The sequence below is a fragment of the Gymnoscopelus braueri genome (assembly GCF_963280865.1).
Source record: "Gymnoscopelus braueri genome assembly, chromosome: 12".
Lineage (NCBI taxonomy): Eukaryota > Metazoa > Chordata > Actinopteri > Myctophiformes > Myctophidae > Gymnoscopelus > Gymnoscopelus braueri.
In genome coordinates, this window is record NC_137614.1 from 30,385,538 (window position 1) to 30,405,210 (window position 19,673).

Consider the following 19,673-nt stretch of genomic DNA (forward strand, 5'->3'; position numbering starts at 1 on the left):
CACGCTTCAATGCAAGTCTCATGCAAGTTCATGTGGGTCACGCAGAACATTGAGTTGAATGAACAGAACCAACCACCAAATGTTGTGAACGTCATGCCCTTGCGTAGGCCTACTGTAGGCATTTGCTTTCCTGTCATGAACGGCACACATGAATCTTAGTTCTTGAGGTAAAAACTTAAATAGCGTGTCATCTTTAATACTGTGATTATATCTATTATGCTGTAAAGGGTAAACACCAACCAAAGTTTCAATCCATTCCAATAACCAGTGAATCATTCCTGTAAGTGGTTACATTTGAAGATGTATATAAATAAATGCATATGACATGTGTCTGCCACAGCAATATCACAATCTGTATTCAGCAGCTGTTGGATGACTTTGTTTTCACTAACCATTTTGCTTGGTCCCTGCAGGGCTTTATGGGGCCGGTCGAGCCGGTTATGTGGGATTTCTGCAGAACCGGAATATCAAGGTAGAACTTGCCCAGACTTCAGTGTTTGTGTTCCTGAGGCGGAAGACTGCCCCGACCGGTTCTCTGGGGTGGAGAGATGAGAGATGGGAGGGTGCGGGGCGTTCTCCCTCACCTCTTTCTCCTCCATGTCTCTCCTAGCTGTTTCTTCCGTCCCTCTCTCTGTCTGAGGTATCACTCTAGTCCTTCTCTGGCGTGCTGTGGAGTACTGAAGCAGGGGAGACGTGTGGTTTCAGCAGGGACAGAGCTTGGCTTGATGAGGTGAGTATCAGTGAATATGTAATGAGCTGATGTCTGAAGGCCAGGTACACAGGAAATGTGCTGGAATGTACGATTGATTCATTGGTGTGATTGTTTCTATATTATCAGTGCAGGAATCATACATGTTCTCACTGGTCCTCCTTATGATGGCCCTCTGAGCGTTTCAGAGGAAACCCACCATGTGACATACTGCTGCTGTAGAATGGATGAGAGTGCTTTTACCATTGTGAGGCCTTCATGAAGAATAACAGAATGCGCATGTGGCACATGTCAGCTGGCCTTACAGTATGTTGATTACATTAGAGGCAAGTGAATGTGTGTGTGTGTGTGTGTGTGTGTGTGTGTGTGTGTGTGTGTGTGTGTGTGTGTGTGTGTGTGTGTGTGTGTGTGTGTGTGTGTGTGTGTGTGTGTGTGTGTGTGTGTGTGTGTGTGTGTGTGTGTGTGTGTGTGTGCGTGCGCGCGTGTGCGTGCGTGCGTGCGCGCATGTGTTTAATCATCTTATTTCTCTTTTATAAAAAAAAATTCAGCAAAAGATGAATTTCTTCACACAATATTCCCTTTTATGTTTCTACTGTATATAGTCAAGATATAAAGATATTCATAGTTAGGTCCATAGGATGTAGGGTCACTTTCCAGTGACCACTAACTACTGTGATAACAAACCATCATTTCACTATCATCAACTACAGTCTGTTGCCTGGGTCTGTTTGACCAAAATGTGAGAGCAAGAGTGACAGTTAGTTTTGACTCTCTCGTATGTAACTGCCTCACCGCACTAACAGAGACAAGTTGCGACAATGCTTCACTGGTGTGACAGCGTCAATTTCCCACGCTGCGTGATGCACACAATTGATGCATTTGCTACTGCCATGAGATCAGTGACACACTCATTACACTGACATTCTGCTCAATACTCCTACTAAAAGTAACAACAATGCTTAAAGCATTACTTCCAAATGTGAAACTATTACATCACGCTTATTTCTCTGTCATTACTTTCATGTTACTCCCCATTTTGGCAGTGTTGTCACCACTTTGGATGCTGTCACCACTGAGATTCAATGCGAGGTGACCAAGGTCGTGTTGGCACCATGATCTGATCTTCTATGTTAAGAGTTCTTGCGCAGTTCCCTTGCCCATACTATAAACTGTATGTACGCACCGATCTTTGCCTGGACTTTACCTAGACCAGAGAAGTGGAAAATAAGCAATACAATGTGTCAAACAATGTCACTGGCAGGATGTGGTTTAAACGTGCAAATCAATGCTCTTGCTGGAGAAACATCAAGAAACAATGGGCCCTTCCTCCTGATCAGAGGGGTAACAGTGATGCCTTCATGTCTGTTTGTGAATTATTATGTCGATACAGGATGGCAAACGGATAGAGACAGACAGGTCTTTTCTTGCTACCAAACAGTTAGCTGGCCGACGGATCCTGACATGCAGTGGGGAGTGTGAGCCATGCCGATCGAAATGCAAAACAGTGTTTAGTGTGTGTGCCCTCACGTACGCACATGTGTGCGTGTTTGTGTGCGTGTGCGTGTGCGTGTGCGTGTGTGCGTGTGTGCGTGTGTGCGTGTGTGTGTGTGTGTGTGTGTGTGTGTGTGTGTGTGTGTGTGTGTGTGTGTGTGTGTGCAGCTGCGTGTCTGTGTGTGTGTGTGTGTGTGCGTGTGTGTGTGTGTTGTTGTGTGTGAGTGATGCGTACAAGTAATATTTGTGCTCAAGTTCAGAGCATTTCAAAACCTCTGACACTCAATGCCATTCCAATGGCCCATTGTTCCAGTCCAGATGTACGGAGATCACATTGCAGGGCCACACAGTCACCTGCTCCATGGAGATTTAGCACCAATAATCGCTCTAATCTCGCTGTTAATTATGCACACATAATTCCTCAGACCACCACCACCACTACCACCACACACACACATATATATACATACATACATACATACGTATGTGAGAACCATACTCATATGTGTAAACACGTACAAACAAACATACACAAACATAGACAAACACACACACACACACACATACACACACACACACACACACACACACACACACACACACACACACACACACACACACACACACACACACACACACACACACACACACACACACACACACACACACACACACACACACACACACACAAACACACATGTAACTACAAGATAAAGCCCCGGGGAGTGCAGACCTAGCAGAACCAGTCCCGCTAGTTTGAGTCATTCTCGATATCCACACAAAATTTGTGGTCATATTTGTTCAAGAGTGACAACCCTCAAAACTACCGACACCGGACAAGCCTTAAAACTACAGACAAATCTTGAGTGCATAATCACTCCCTAGACTAAAATTTACTACATTTTCAATACAAAGTTACAAAGTTATAACCTGCTGTCTCAGTACGCTCTATATCAGCTGTCCATTGTATTGTACTGGACTGAATATTTTGCATGTATACAGTTGCAGTGTTTCTGCGTTGTCCATGCACTCCATGGAAGAAGCTTATCAGTCCAGTGGTTTGTGAGATTATCTCGCTCCGGACAGACAGACAGACAGACAGACAGACAGACAGACAGACAGACAGACAGACAGATGCACGCACACACGCACACAGACCCTGCCTTAAATGGTTAGCCTCTTCTTCTAGCTTCATTAACAAAAATGTTTATCAATTTAAAATGGGCTATAAATCAGCAGTGAGAAGCGTCTTTCTCAATTAAAACAAAAGGCCACATCATGGTGGAGGACAAATCAAGTCTAAACAAGGGATTGTTTTGCCACGGCTACAGGCTCTTTATAAACTCAATTAATACAGTACACTGTCTTTCCTTTCTCCACCCATCATATGACTCTGGGGGAGAGAAGTCCTCTAATTCACCTTGAGGCCAGCCCACTGCCCAGTCCCACTTTCCTAGTTTTCATGTATTTTCTGAATTTGTGAAGTAAGGAGGCACGTTCCAGTTTAAACAGGCTATGTAGTTCCTCTTTTATCTAGATGAAGAATGCTACTGGACAAAGTTACACATGTTGTTTCTGGATAGGTGCACTGGGTTCCTACTCTGTCGTAACAGCGTAAACTCTGGCTGCAAATTGAGTGCACACAATGAGATGCCGTTTGGGGATGACAGGGAAAATAATTTTAGGATTTTTTAAATAAATTAAAATAGTATTTTATATTTCAAATAAATGTATTAGAACTAGGCCTACCTACCCCTGCATGTGTTTTGTCAGTAGTACGCCATTAATCTATTAATATTGAGTAGTATATACAAAACCTGATTTTTTAAACATTTTCTCTTTTCCTCACTCATCTCATCATGTCTCAATTTATCTATGCAATATGTGGACAATGTGTGGATTGTTCCCCTATGAGAACTACTATTCCCTTGTGGATCTACCATGTGGATTGTTACATGTGAAGTTTTTGCCTTATGCAGACTACCTTCTTAGATGGACCTGCCATTGTGCTCCAACCTTTTGCACCGTCTAACCCAGTGGTTCTCAACCTGTGGGACGGGACCCCCACATGATTTTGGGGGGGTCTCCAGATGACAGTGAAGTGACAATTGTAGGACTTTTAAGACCTTTTTAATACCTATAAAAATACCATTACAGCATCAAAAGTAATTAACAAACTTTTATCAAATCTGGTCAAACATTGGCCAAATTGTCAAATTATATAAGAAAGGGGCAAAACATTTTAAAATAGCCAATCTACAAGCTCACGATGCCTCAAAACACAAGGCGTTGTGAACTTGTGCGTCAAACTAAGTCAAACCAAATGTAATGCCTCAACTCCTACAATTCCAAGTGCTTGTAAGGGTGGGGGGTCTAACCTCGCTTATCTGCTGCTATGTGGACCTCCTTGCCCCCCCCCTATGGAGCTTGCACAAAAACAAATTTCCCTCATTGATTTGCACAGTCAACCTGTGATGTGACAATAAAACTGATTCTGATCTCGTCAAACCAGATTCTGTTTTGGAGCTGAAAGGTGAACGCCATGGAGGGTTTCAACGAGCTTTTCCACAAACTCCGGGAGGCCCATGAACGCGAGGTGGAGAGTAAGTAGCTTGCAAACCCTTGACAGCCATGACACCAGTATAATCTACCATCTGCCCTGATTCATTGATCAGCTAGGAGAGAATGGATGGTCTGGCACTTCCTACGTATCTGATCTTCCTGGATCATTATCCATGCTTTAATGATCTGACCTTTTACTCTTTACTATTGATTGCTTGTATTTGGTGTTCTGGAAACCAAAGTCCATTGTCCAACTTTTTGCACATCTCTTCTGGATAAGGCTATCAGTTAAATGCAGGAAATATAAGTGTACACAGTAAAATTCTCAATGTATTTTTTATTTATGTTTTACAAATTGATAAATGAACACTAAGGATGTTACTGTCTAGTAATGGATGTTGACAGAATATGATGATGACCATAACATGAGCCAACAAGTTGTTTGACATGTATTTCACTGTCTAGGTTGGCAGGAGAAAGTCCAGGAGCTGTCAAATAAGAAGGGCTGGTGAGTGAAACAGTGTTGTTCTTCTGGCACTGAAAGTTCTTTTTGTTTTCAGGACCAAGCAGGCATTGTTCCTTTGAAATACTTGAATCATGTCAGTCCATTATTATTGTAGTATTATTGTTAACTTCCACTCAACTTGAGTCTTTATATTTGAATAGGCTTGAATCAGAAGCGCACACTGAAACAATTTAGGCTTGGTTCTGTGGAAGAAAAAGTTCCCTATATTGATTGAACATAACATTAGCTCTAGAAGGGGCACCTTGCATCAAAATGATAGTCACTGCACCTAATACATAAGATTAAAAGAAAATATGCATATTATGTGCTCCATCCCCCTTTAGTCTAAAATCCAGGTATTAGTTTAAAGTAAACAATGATCTCCTCTTAATTCAAACATTTGAAAATAGGTTAAAAATAGGGTAAATACGTTAATACTGTAGTCTGTTGGCAGACATGCAGAGACCAGGGGAGGGTGGATGTGTACAAAGGACCCCAATGGAAACAAGCCATAGTGCTTTTCTTGGGTTTAAAATCCTCTTAACAGACCTTGTATTGAACTGTGCTTGTCTTTGCAAACTGTTATTAAAGTATTTATTCATTCAATCAATCAATCAATCAATCAATCAATCAATCAATCAATCAATCAATCAATCAATCAATCAATCAATCAATCAATCAATCAATCAGTCTGGAGTTTAGCAGAAGAGGTATTTGCAGAGGTGCTTTGGTGGCAAGAGAGCAGTGAAGTGCTCAGAGCTCTAAAGACACATTTCACAACATTTCACAACATTTTGAGAGGTAAACACAGCTGAAGGTAATAACCTGGTAATAACATTAATTCTGGGTGTGTCTCATCTTGGTGTTAGAGGCCTATATGTGCCAGCATGGACAGCTCCTTTGAGCCAGTGGTTCTCAACCTGTGGGTCAGGACTCCCAGGGGGGTCCCAACATGATTTTGTTTTTTGGGGGGGTCCCCAGATGACAGTGAAGTGACAATTTAAGGACTTCTAATACATGCGAGGCGTTGGGAGCTTGTAGATCAGCTATTTTCAAAATGCTTGCTCTATTTATCTAGAGTAAAACTAAATGTAATGCCTACAATTCCAAGTGCTTTGTCAGGGTGGGGGTCCCCAGTTAAAATATGATTATTCTGGGGGTCACGGCCTGAAAAGGTTGAGAACCACTGCTTTAAGCTAACTTTGTGCTGGCACGCAGGGACATCTAAAATGAAGCACACCCACAATTAACATAAGCCCACCCATCCCGCTTCTCGCGGGACAGTCCCGAAATTGGACTGTCTAAGGAGCCTACTACAGAAAATCGTATAGCGGTTGGATCCCCATCTCTCATCCACAGATACCAGAGTTAAGCGCCTTTGCTAGGCTATATGCTGCAGCCAAAACTAGCATGCCATAATTATCCATAAATACTACATTTGTGGAAATCTCCCTCTGATCATTCATTTTACACTTTACTGTGCTTCAAGTGCCCTCTGCTGGCAAAACTAGAATTGTTCAACTTCCCATTGATTACAACCAATGTACCACATTCGTTTTTTTACAGGTTAGGAAGTAACAAATAATTATAAAAACAATGCATTTTAATTAATGATCACAACATAGATATGCATAGATATTTTGTTTCAGTATTATCCAGATCTTTACAATATAGCCTACACTGCAGGCTTTCAGATAAGTCAATGAATGTTCCCATTTGACTTGCATTGTAATTACAAACATTATTTTAAACACACTCAATGCCAGCTTATAAAACAACACACACCTTACTGTAGGTAAACAATTAGTCCGGAAGCTGTTTACCTACTGTTGCATGAAAGCAGAAATGGGATCCGTGACTGCATGCATGCGGAACTGCTCGTGCTCGCTCCAATCAAACAAAACTCAAACGTCATTAAAGTTAGTTAGTTTTTTGCATTGTAACTCTCTTATTAGTTGTACTCCTTGATGATATACATAATAAGTAAGTCAGTGTGTAACAGATTTATAATTCTATGTGGAGCTGGCAGAGCAGGGGTATATAGGGGGTTGGCAGATGCAGCCTGGGAAATAGAGAGTGTCATGATCCTTTAAATCTTACTGAAGAGAAAACACTGATGTCATGAACAAGAGAAAAGGATGTCATGATGACTAAAACAACTTTTGCTTTGTTGTGATAACGGAAACAAAAAGCCAGTGCATGTCCTTAAATGAACATTTTTTTGGCCACGTTCTTATCTCAAATATTATAGGCCATTTAATTTTCATTAGCACAGACTTATTGTATCTATGCTTGTGTATGCAGTGATATTAAAAGAATGGAGGAGCTGTTCAACAGAAACCAACAGATGAGAGAACAACAAAGATTACTCACTGAGAACATCAAGTCTCTAGAGAACAGGTGAGCAGTTTATCATTTACACACTTTCAATCTAAAAATGTAAAGTTTGACCAGAGGGTGGCACTTTTGTAGGCCTAAATTCCAGCAATATTAAGAGAGAGAATTTTTACAACACAGCCCTGTAACATTTGCAAATAAATTATTCTTGGAAGAGCGAATGGGGAGAATTCGCAACTGCGGACTGTAGGTAAAAGGTAACAACATTTAGACAGTCGGTGAAGTATTTACTGTAAATGTCAATTTAGTTTACTCTCTGATGCACCACCCATCTACTATAGTCCTAATCACTGTGCTCAGAAATGTTGGTCCTTACTTTCAAATGTCTCAGCAGCAAGATCATGAAATGTTTGATGCCGTTCTAAAACCAAAATGCCTTTGGCCTTGTTGTCGTTGTCTTAAGCAGCATGTACGTATGTGTATTTTGTGCTGACGGCAGGTTGAGGGCAGGGCTGTGTGACAGGTGCACTGTGACTCAGGAGGTGGGCAAGAGAAGACAGCAGGAGTACGAAGCATCTCAAATACAGAGTCTGCAGCACATCACCATACTGGGTACCCAGTCTGTCCCTCTGTCTATGAATCTATCCACATCTTCCATCTACACAGTCAAATCCTCAGTATTTATTTAACCCTGAGAGTGTTCAAATGTAAGGGTCCATTTGGTTAATTTGTTGCTATTTTATTGCTACTGTTCTTTAAACAATAGGCACCGCCACCATATGAATATATCAGTTGCTATATCTACTGCTATTTTAACTGACTCATCCTGATCCCATTGCCCGTTATTAGGAATATTTTCCACTTCTGAACAGTTTTCTTTCTATCTCTATTCTCTTCCCCTTTCCTGAAAACTGCAAATGATGGGCTGTAAACCTGTTATATGACAAAAAGTTGAAGTTGAAGTTGGTTACATGTGTACACTCTCTGGGTTACAAATGGATAAAAACAATGAGGATTTGACTGTGTATCCAATACCCGTTCTGAACCATACATCCATCCATCTATCCATCTATCCATCTATCCATCCATCCATCCGTCCATCCATCTGTCCATCCGTCAATCCGTTCATCCATCCTAGTGACCATCCGTCCGTCCGTCCGTCCGTCCATCCATCCATCCATCCATCCATCCATCCATCCATCTATCCATGTACATACATAAATCTCTCCTTCCATTCCTTTGTCCTTACACTCCCTGCCGAAACATTATTTATTTAGCATCCCATCCATCTCCTTTCCTCCACTCACTCTGTTATACCCTTTTCTCCTCTACTCACTTTAACCACCCCAGCATTGACTATAGCATTTCAGTGGTCTTACCATCACCTGTGCTGTGTGTTTTAGCGGCAGAGATGAACAACACAAAAAAAGAGAACAAGCAACTGAGAGAGGAAGTCAGGAGCCTCAGAGGTGTGCTCGAGTGAGTATCTGGTGTTTTATTACAGTCTGTCAGAATCACATGTCACTCTTGAATGCCCTCTATGCAGCCATGTTGTGTTTTGCGTAGGCAACAGTAAACTGGCACTATGTTTGCTGTTCCTGAAAAAAAAAAATCAGGAACTAATTTAGCTAATCAGGTTAACACAGAAAGCTAGTAGCCTAGTCACTAGAGTCAACAGAACCTACGTTGAGATCCACTGATATATTGTCACTGGAAAAAAAAAAAAATTATTCAGCATCTCTAAACCAATTACAAATGTATGAAACACATTTTGAACATGACTGAATCCTCATTATTTTATCATACCATAAAAACATACCAAACCCATAACACAGGAGACACAGAAGACTTATTTCACTGTCTTCGAAGACAACAATAATTCAGTGGAATCTAATTATTGTTGAACTATTATCATTTATTGTTATTGTGTGTGTGTGTGTGTGTGTGTGTGTGTGTATGTGTGTGTGTGTGTGTGTGTGTGTGTGTGTGTGTGTGTGTGTGTGTGTGTGTGTGTGTGTGTGTGTGCGTGTGCGTGTGTGCGTGCGTGCTGTTATTTCAGTGGTCAGAGCGAACACTCTTCCAACAGCACAACACCAGAAGGCAAACCAGCAAGATCTCCTGATCTTTCGCCTTCTGCTGAGCCTGTGGCCCTCACAAAAGCAACCAGCAAGGCAGACATGCAAACAGGAGGTGGTGCTGTTGCTGTGAAAACTGAGACAGACCAAAGAACTGAAGGTGAGGAAGAGACACTGGAGGGGATCGAAAGTCACTCTGAAATGGAACTCTAGCATACTGTCCCAAACTCTGTTCCTGGGGAATCAGGGTACTGCTAAGGACTAATTTACCACAAGTGAATCTAATTAACTTCCGAACGGCAGTGAAAACTAGCTGTAGTAGCCTTACAGTGAAGTGGTTACCATCTTATTCTAATAACAATAAGGCAATAATGTCTTATTATGCATACTAACAAACTGATGTCTCTCTTCTGTGTGACTGAACAGAAAATATGTCTGAACGCCGACAGATGAGGGTGTGGAACAGAAACAACTTTGTGAGTTTTTCTTATATCATATAAAATATACCGTATTATCCTAACTTTTCCACCAGGGTATACACGCATCATTTGCTTATTTTTCTCTCCTTTCTGAAACAGGAGTCCTACAAACCTCTTCATTTGTATCCTGACATCCCAGCATCCTGGAAGGCGGAACAGAGTTTAACTCGGAGGGTCAGTGCAGAGAGAAGGTGAGAGAAGCCTAGAGATATCCTAACACTGCTGATCATATTCACACGGCAGCCAATTTGCTTTTACTTTGTAACATAGAGAGACAGATTGATATGCAAATAACAGTGCCTCTCTCTCTTGCTCGCTCTCTCTCTCTCTGTCTTAGGACTCAAAATGTTGAGGGAGTGGAGCAGCGAACACCCATCTCCATGCCTCCCCACCTTCTCCTGCTGAAGAACCTCGCCGCCTCTTCTTCCTCACCATCTGCGCCCGGAGACGTAAAGCTTGGCAGACACTTGCTCCACGCCCCCGTGCCCTGTCGCCCCCGCCCCATGAAGAGCAGCCACGCCCCCCTGCCCTGGACCTTGTCCGAGGCCTCTGACTGGGTCAGCATGACCGCGTCCGCCGCCGCCGGCAGCAGCCCGGTTGTCCAGCCCGGCCCCAAACCCAGCAGCCTCCCACCGCGTTTTCCCAACCTGATCCCTACCAGCCAGCACGCCAACCACGAAGGCCAGCATGCCCCGGGGAGGAGGCAGGTCTCAGTGCAAGGCTGGCCCAAACAGAGCCCCCCTCCACCCCAGTCTAAAGAACAGAGCCTGGTGTTTAGGGTGAGGGGCCTGTCGGAGCAGCAGAACAGCCCAGCAAAAGCCCCGGAGAGGAAGGAGGCGGCGGTGGCCCAGTGGAGGCCCGCTGCACCGCAGCCAGAAAGGACATACGGAGAGGGCCCAAGGGAGGTAAATGACGGGCCCCTTGACCTGTCGGATAGAGGCAGCAGGTCCAAATCCAACAACTCACCAAAGGACGATGATGAGCCAATACTGGTGTCAGAAGGAGAGAGGGAAGAGGGGGGCTCTGACAGAGACACGAAGACTCATTCCTCGTGTACACCTCCTCCTAGCCAGCAGCAGGAACACAATCCCAGTGATTATAAGGTAACGTCACTTTATTGTAGTACATGACAAATGTTGTATCTTTGTTTTAACATCAACTCTAATTCTGACATTAACCCCAAACCTGTACAGTATGCTTATTGATCCTAAGACTTAAGACTATGCCCCTACAGGGCATAGTCTTAAGTCTTAGGATCAATTAATTGTTTAATTTTTGTTAACCAAGACTTAGTTAGTTAGTTGATTAGTCATTTTCTTTCCTGCTTTTTTCCATGCACATCTTTTGTTAACTCTAGATATGAGCCTTTCATTCTGTCAGTCTATAAGTTTCAATAGTCAGTAGCCATTGTGAAATCAACATTAGAACGTTCAACCTCATTGCCATGAAAAGGCTGGTCTCTTCATCATTGTATGCAGCAAACACAATTTTACAGATTCAACTAATCAATTTGTCAACAGATTCCTGTAACTATTAGTCGACTATAAGTATTTCTTTAGTTGAGGACAGCCCTAAAGGACAGGAGTAATTTGAGCTAACACAAATATTCATATAAATGTACAGATATATTTATACACACACATAGTGAATGCAGCCCACCGTGTTGCAGTAAACTTATCATCCTTATTCAATGATACTGATGAGATGGTCATGTGATCACCACAGACAGAGAAAGACGTGCTGGTTATAAGGGAGGAGGCGAAGGGAAAAACAGATCAAACCAACGGGAAAAAGGTCCCTGTCCTCACCATCTCACTGCGGCCAGGTATGTGTCAGGATAATGTGCATTATGTGCATGGGTGAACTTGTGCTTTAATTGTAAAGCCGCATAAAGAAACTATGTAAAGCTTTTAAATCTGTGGTGTATGTCATAATGGGATACCATAAAAAAAGAAAAGGTCAAGGCGTATCACTGTCCAGTGTACGGCTGTCACCAATCACGATCATGACATTTTACTTATACAAATAATTGTGATTAACAATTTAATTGGGTTAGTGGCATTGAAACATACATTTCCTTAAGGCCTCAGTCAGAAACAAAAAATGCACATGGCAGATAAGTCATAACTTAATATAAAAAGAAATGACTGCTGACATATTTATGAGTTTATACTTTCAATTTGATTAAAATAGTGGAAATAGCCGATCTACTAGGTCACAATGCAACACACTGTGAGCTTGTAGATCTGCTATTTCCACTATTGTTTGAAAATGTATGAACATTTTTCAACATGGAAGCGATTATGACGATTATGACTATTATGCAAAATAATTGCGATTATCTCAAATAATTGCGATTATCTCAAATAACTGCGATCAGACGAGTATGCAATAATTGTGACAGGCCTAGTCCAGTGACTGTTCTATTCATCTGTCTGTGTGTAACAGTGGTGCTGCTGGAGTCTCTCAATGCTGGACTGCTCAAGCAGGGATCGTCTTCCTCAAATGGCAAGGTACTGTAGTGTGTCCGTGTGTCTGTGTGTAATCCTGTTAGTTTGTGTTTTATTTAGAACACTGACAGTTGTGTTGGCTGGCCAAGATGGAAGCAGCGATTTCAGATTAATTTTCATTTCTTAATAGGTTTGGTTAATTTTTTCGAAGCTTACCTGTGAAAACACTGGTAGTTTCGTCTTGCGCGTTGCACATCTCCAAAGTGTTATTGCAGTGTTCAACGACTAAATCTGATCTTTATTACCAATCGCTGGATCCAGGTTTGACACTCAGACGTGGTGTGTGATGTCACAGGCTGAACGACAATCAGAACTAAAGACATGCATTGGTCAATTGGGAAATGACTGGCTCCTTTGTTCTCACATGTCGAAACCTCCCATCTTTCTCTTGTTCCTCTGTGCATCCTCCTCTTACATTTTTAAATCTTTAAAATGTTTGGCGATTTTTGACAGAGAAAGATATTGTGTGAATTCACAAAACAGTTTGGGTTACTGTTTTTGTTTTTATTTCAGTTAACTAGGATGTTTTTCCAATTCTAGTTTTTGTTATTTCGTTAGTTTTAGCTAACTATAATAATAACCATGCCTCCCATTGGCAGTCACCATCGACGGCTGACCCAGGAAGCAGCTCAGAGGAGCAGGACAGGGAGGAGAGCCCTGGGACGGAGAGCAGCCAGGGATCCAAGAGGAAGAGGAGGCAGTTGGACACAGACACTGACAGGGATTCTGACACAGATGGTAACTCTTCTTCCTGCTTCCTACATTTTGCCTGTCATTCTCTCCTGATATCAACCTTTTCCATTCTTCCTACCTTTACATGTTTCCTGTTTATTCTGCATTGCCTGCATTAGTGGGACACCCTGGCATTATCCTTGGGAGGAATCCTTTAGAACAGTGGTTCCCAAACCGTGGGTCGGGACCCACGGTTTGGGGGTCGGGACCCCCAAACCGTGGGTCGGGACCCATTTGGGGTCGGGACCCATTTGGGGTCGGGACCCGTGGGGTCGGGACCCATTTGGACCTGTCGCAGGTCCATTTTTATTGGTCGTGAGTAAATATCCCCTTCATGCTTTCTTCATTTCCTACATTTTGTTTTTAATTATTAAAAAGAAAATCTGAAATTTTCATGAATTAAAAACAAATTCAGACATTTTTCAAAATAATGTCATAAATAAATGCCACAAATCTAAGAAATTTCATAAATTCGAAAACAAATGTTTAAGAAGTAGTGAAAATAGCCGACCTACAAGCTCACAACGCGTCGTGATGCGACACGTTGTGAGCTTTTCACTAGTTTGGGTCACGGGGAGACATCAGATTTATCTTTTGGGTCTCGAGCTAAAAAGTTTGGGAACCACTGCTTTAGAACATATATATCGTTAGTGTGTCGCATATTAGCAGACCTGGGGAAACGGCTGAACTATTGTAAATGGTGCACAGTACATTGATGTGTGGCATTAACAAATACTTTTTCTGCTTCTCTCGTGTCGCCCCTTCACAGCCATCCAGCAGGAGAGAAAGATCAAAATGGTGGTGGTTCCTCAGGAGTCTAGTCCCAGCTACACAGGACAGGGATGATAACACACACACAAGGTAATCTACATAATGCCCCTTGTTAACTAGATTTTAAGGGAAAGTATAGAAAGTCAAATGTGGCATACCACAATGTGAGTGTTATGATAAAGATATGATTTAATTGAAATTGTGAACGCTTTGGTCTTATATTGTCCCATCTCACCTCTGCTATCCTTGAAGATCGGTAAAATTCCCTACTGCAACCATTTAATCATGCCTCCTTTCATTCCCAGCTCCTCCACCAGGACCATCTCCACTGCCACCTCACTACCCAGCAACACCTCTGGCTGTCTGAATACATCGGTTTCACCACCATTACCATCATCATTCCACTGGAGTGACAGAGCCAGAAACGAATGGACAGACTCCTCTGTCTTCTTCTTTGTAAATTATGTATGTTCTCTGTTTGTTTTTTTTACTAATGAATTATCAGACTTCCGTTGTTCGTATATAACATAGCCTACTGGCAAAAATACATCAATATAATCACATTTCACTTGATGCTAAACAGCTAGCAGAGGGGGGCATCAGTGCCAACTGTGTCTCCTCCTCTCACATTTTAATCGTAACATTGTTATTATTATTCCTCTTTACTGGCAGTGCTGCTGTCACTTATTGTTTGTTTGCCTCCCCCTCTCCAACATTCACAAACCTCATGACCGAAAGGAAAATAAGAAGCCAAACAAGCAAACAAACAAAAAATAGTTCCTCTTCCTCTTTTTCATTTTCCGAAAGTGCCCATGTTGCAAGGCTTAACTTTCCACTGACAGCTGACACATCGTGTGACGTACGGGTGGATGCAGGTGATGACAGAGGGTTTGCGATGGCGTACGATTGAGACTGTCAGACATTTAAAAAGTTACACCGAACTCAAGTCCCTGTGACTGCGTCTTTGTTAAGTAGGCAATGTAAAGAGGAATATTATGGCCTTGATTCTAAAGAGCATGGTTCTTACCCTGTATGTGACAACACTGAATAGTTGAAAGGTCCTAATGCAGTCTTATTGATCTCTCTCATTTGTGTCTCTGCAATCTTATTAGAGTCCATTACATACATGGTCAAAGGAGGGAAGTGGATACTGTAGCTAGAGGGGGAAACAAATACATATTTATTATTTAAACTGTGATGGATTGCTCTACGCTACTGTAAAAAAATATATATATACTGTCATTTTTAAATCTTTGGGTTATGCTACTCTTCTAAGCCATGCACTTGGACATTGTGCATGTTTCATTTGATATTTTCTCAAGGTTGTTTAGGATTCATGGAATGATTTAATATAATGAGCTCTTAGACACTACTGTACAGATGCACTATAAAGATTCATGTTGAAATAAATGCATTCTCATGTGAGTCTTGGATGATTCTTCAGTAGTACTTACAGAGGTGGACGAAGTACTCGACCCCAGTACTTGAGTAAGAGTACAGATACTCCTTGGTCAAATTCACTCCACTATAAGTAAAAGTAGCTCAGTCAAAATGTTACTCAAGTAGAGTAAAATAGTAATTGTTTTTAAATATACTTAAGTATTCCAAAGTACATGCTTTGAAAAATACTTAAAGTACAAGTAAAAGTAAAAGTAGAAGTGCATTTCTTAATTTTGATATCAATGAATTGCTGTAATGTTTTCACAATGAATTTATAGGACCTTGTAACTCTTGTTTCAGAGAAGTACTGTAACTCTCTGAAACCACCTGCACTGCATGCACTGATGTGCTTGCTTGTAGATGTTATACAAAGCCTTCAGAAACACTTATAAAAACATAGAAATGACTGAGGAACCAGAACTAAATACTTTTACTCCTATTCACCCATACAAGATGTAACAAAGAGCAGGGGCGTCACTACCGTCACGCAGACAACGCGGTTGCGTTGGGGCCCATGACGTTAGGGGCACCTCCCCATCCAAAAATAATAATAATGATAATTATATATAATAAATATATGAATTAAAAAATAAACCTGGGTGTGCCCCTTAACATTGTTACAAAACCGTTGTTTATGTACCCGAAATCCGTCACAAACCACTAATAACCGCACAAAAATTGCGCGCAGTCCGTGCGCGCAGTCCGGGCGAAGCGCGTGCGCGCAGTCCGTGCGCACATGCACGCGCACATGCACGCACGTTCATGAGGGCCCGCTGTGACCGCCTCGCGTCGGGGCATACTGTTGCCTCGTTACGCGACTGACAAAGAGGCAAGCGGAGGGGGAAGCCAGAAACACGGCTAGTGTGAGAGCAGAAGTTAGGCCAATTGCATTTTAGGGAAGAAAAAAACAGCCAACCTAAAGGCCAAACCGCACCAATGCAACTAGTCGCAACTCCTTGCAACAAAACTGTTTTAAGGTCAACCACACCGATGCAACTCCTTGCAACTGGCATTGGGGTAATGATTGCAAGTAGTTGCAAGTAGTTGCATGTTGCAACTCCTTGCAACTGCCATTGGGGTTAATGGTTGCAAGTAGTTGCAAGTAGTTGCATGTTGCAACTCCTTGCAACTGCCATTGGGGTAATGGTTGCAAGTAGTTGCAAGTAGTTGCATGTTGCGACTCCTTGCAACTGCCATTGGGGTAATGGTTGCAAGTAGTTGCAAGTAGTTGCATGTTGCAACTCCTTGCAACTGCCATTGGGGTAATGGTTGCAAGTAGTTGCAAGTAGTTGCATGTTGCAACTCCTTGCAACTGCCATTGGGGTTAATGGTTGCAATAGTTGCAAGTAGTTGCATGTTGCAACTCCTTGCAACATGCATGGCGAAACATTGTTGTGTATGTGGAGTGGGCTTAAAAGTACTCAGTACTTTATAGCCTTCCTAGAAATATACCCGAGTAAAAGTAGAATATTTGTCTTGGAAATGTACTCAAGTAAGAGTAATACGTATCAAAAAAATCTAATACTCAAGTAAAGTACAGATCCTCAGAATCTGTACTCAAGTACAGTACTCAAGTACATTTACTCCGTTACTGTCCACCACTGAGTACTTACATGTATGTGTTAGGCTTTTAGATGATTTTCTTATCTGGAAGAAGTGGGGAGGGGTTGGACGTCTTCCTCTTGACTGGGGATTGAATCATTCTGAAACATTTGTGTTAATAAGGGAAGCAGAAGTTAAGAAGTGACAGGGATGTTTTGTCAATGACCGATCAACCATTTCTCAGAACAATTGTGAAGATCAGTAGATTATGACACCTGTGGAAGCCATTGGAAACAGACACAATTTCATAAATGGTCAAATTCCACAGGACGTTATAGTCATATAACATGACATAATTTAAGTTCAGCTAGCTGGTGCACTGTGGATGGTCTAGAAAGGTTAATTTATAGTCAAAGGAATTGCCAGCACTCACAGAAAGGTCCTTCAGGTACTTTATTTAATGGGCACAGGCAGCAAACCATCAACGTGTGTGTTTCAGCACAAAGCCTTCTTCAGCGCTTTTTAATACCAGAACGGAAGTCACTTTTACAGAGGAAAACGTTTTATAATATTTCACTAACCTGTAACCTGTCAATTCTATTGAAATGTTGATACAACTGGTGGCAAATTAATACAAAGTAGAGACATTGAAGTACAATGCATGTGATTGCCACAATAGGAGAAACAGCCCTCAGAAAATACAGTAGAGACAGACAATTGACATTATGAGCATAATTTCATGTAAAAGGAAATATGTTGTCTGTATATCATTAGTTTCTCTGTCTGCCTGCCCAGTTATTTATGTGTCTCCATGATTGTCTGTTTGTCTATTATTTGGCTTGTCTATCTGTCAGTCCTGGAACTGCTTGCCAATTGTTTGCCTCTCCTTTGTCTGTCTCTATCTGTATGTCACTTTGGTTTGGTCAACTCCTCCAAATGGCCCTGTCTGTTCCTGTCCTGTCCCATCTTGACTGTGTCAAGAAAGCTGGCTCCTTTGTTGGCGCTACCCTACATGGACAGGGTGGAGGAGGTGATGAAGGTGCGTATAGCAAGGAAGCTGGATGCTATCATGGACAACCATGCACTCAAACCCCCTTCACTTGGAGATTGTGGGAAGGTTCAGCAGGATAGGACAGGTAATGATAGATTAATCTTCCCCAAAGGGGACAATCAATTCAACAGACAATAGACAGTCCTTTGTGCCACTATCTATGAAGATGTATAATGAGGCACACGATGGTCCTTCAGTAGACTAATTGCTCGGAAAACAGCTCAGTACAGTACGGACACTATCTGATATGCTCACTGTGTTGTCCAACACAATGCAAGCACTGTTGAGGGTGTAATGTGTTATATATTGTATGTTTTGTCTTTTGAGGGTGTACAGTATAGTGTTGTCGCATGTTGGATATTTTGCCACGGTGTTGCCTTGAATGTGATGTATTTGTATAGTTTTTACCCTGCTGTATATACAGTACTTTGCCCTGTAATCTGTAAACTGCTGTGCTGCCTTTGGTGACTGAATTTCCCTCGTAGGATCAATAAAGGTCTTATCTTATCTTACTATACCTACTTTGCTACCCCCTGAGATACATTGGTGGTTTCCATAGAGGACTGCACCTCATTCAGAAGTCTGATGCCATAATGACACACAATATTATATTATTGTAACAATATAGTAAGACTATTTTACATGACTAACCAGTTAGATATTTTATGTACAAATGTTGTACAGTAATACTCAGTTGAATATTATAGGCTACAGTAGGGCAGTGGTTCTCAAACTGTGGGTGGGTACCCCCAGGGGGGTCTCCAATGATTTTTGGGGGTCCCCAGATGCAACATTGTTTTCTCACTCAACAGTAAACAAACCAACTTACAGTATAAGTGTATACCACCTCTATGGTGTATACAGGGTATCTGCACTACAGTGACAATTAAGGACTTTTAAGACATTTTTAATACCTCTAACAAATAAACTAAAAAGTCTGTGGAACAAAGTGAATGCCTCAACTCCACAATTCCAAGTGCTTGTCAGCTGAAATATGATTATTTTGGGGGGTCGTGGCCAGAAAACTTTGAGAACCGCCGTAGTAGAGTACAAAAAGTAGATGACAGAAAATCCAATAAATGGATTTGTATCTGTCAATGCGGTGTAATTACCAGGATAATAATTAGAGCTGTCTGTGGATTATGTGTTCAGTGAAGTTCCTCATTCTGTCCTTGTAGTTTGCATATGGCATATAGAGGCTCCCTCCTCTCAGCGGACAGTGCATCCGCCTACAGCAGTACAGAGGTCCTCTGAAGCCGTGAACTAACAGACAACAGACAAGATTCTTTCAGTCTCTATTCCCGAGGCAATATTTGTTTCTTTTATTTATCTTCTCCCCTTACATCTCACTATCCTTTATCATATATTCTCCCCCCTATTCTATCTTGCCGTCTTTTCTGATCTCACTTTCATTTCTCTGTTGTTCTCATCTTCGTCTTATCTCCCTCCACAACTGCTTTAGTCTCTCT

At 41.8% G+C, this 19,673-nt stretch overlaps 1 protein-coding gene across 1 annotated transcript; it reads left to right on the forward strand.

The window, feature by feature from the left end:
- Positions 1-574: 574 nt before the first annotated feature.
- rbbp8l (retinoblastoma binding protein 8-like) lies at positions 575-15,596 on the forward strand. The gene is made up of 15 exons (XM_080444641.1): positions 575-730; positions 4,713-4,803; positions 5,228-5,270; positions 7,572-7,667; positions 8,104-8,216; positions 9,008-9,083; positions 9,664-9,839; positions 10,106-10,155; positions 10,258-10,349; positions 10,496-11,261; positions 11,884-11,983; positions 12,607-12,671; positions 13,268-13,406; positions 14,170-14,261; positions 14,477-15,596. Exons 2-14 carry the CDS (start codon positions 4,743-4,745, stop codon positions 14,244-14,246), a joined length of 1,854 nt encoding a protein of 617 aa, XP_080300767.1. The 5' UTR covers positions 575-730; positions 4,713-4,742; the 3' UTR covers positions 14,247-14,261; positions 14,477-15,596.
- Positions 15,597-19,673: the final 4,077 nt, after the last annotated feature.

Bases quoted from the DNA above. Each gene is read 5' to 3' on its own strand.
- rbbp8l (XM_080444641.1), top strand. From the start codon at position 4,743: ATGGAGGGTTTCAACGAGCTTTTCCACAAACTCCGGGAGGCCCATGAA. The intron at 8,217-9,007 runs GTACCCAGTCTG...TGTGTGTTTTAG, and splicing joins GCAGCACATCACCATACTGG to CGGCAGAGATGAACAACACA. The intron at 10,156-10,257 runs GTGAGTTTTTCT...TTTCTGAAACAG, and splicing joins TGTGGAACAGAAACAACTTT to GAGTCCTACAAACCTCTTCA.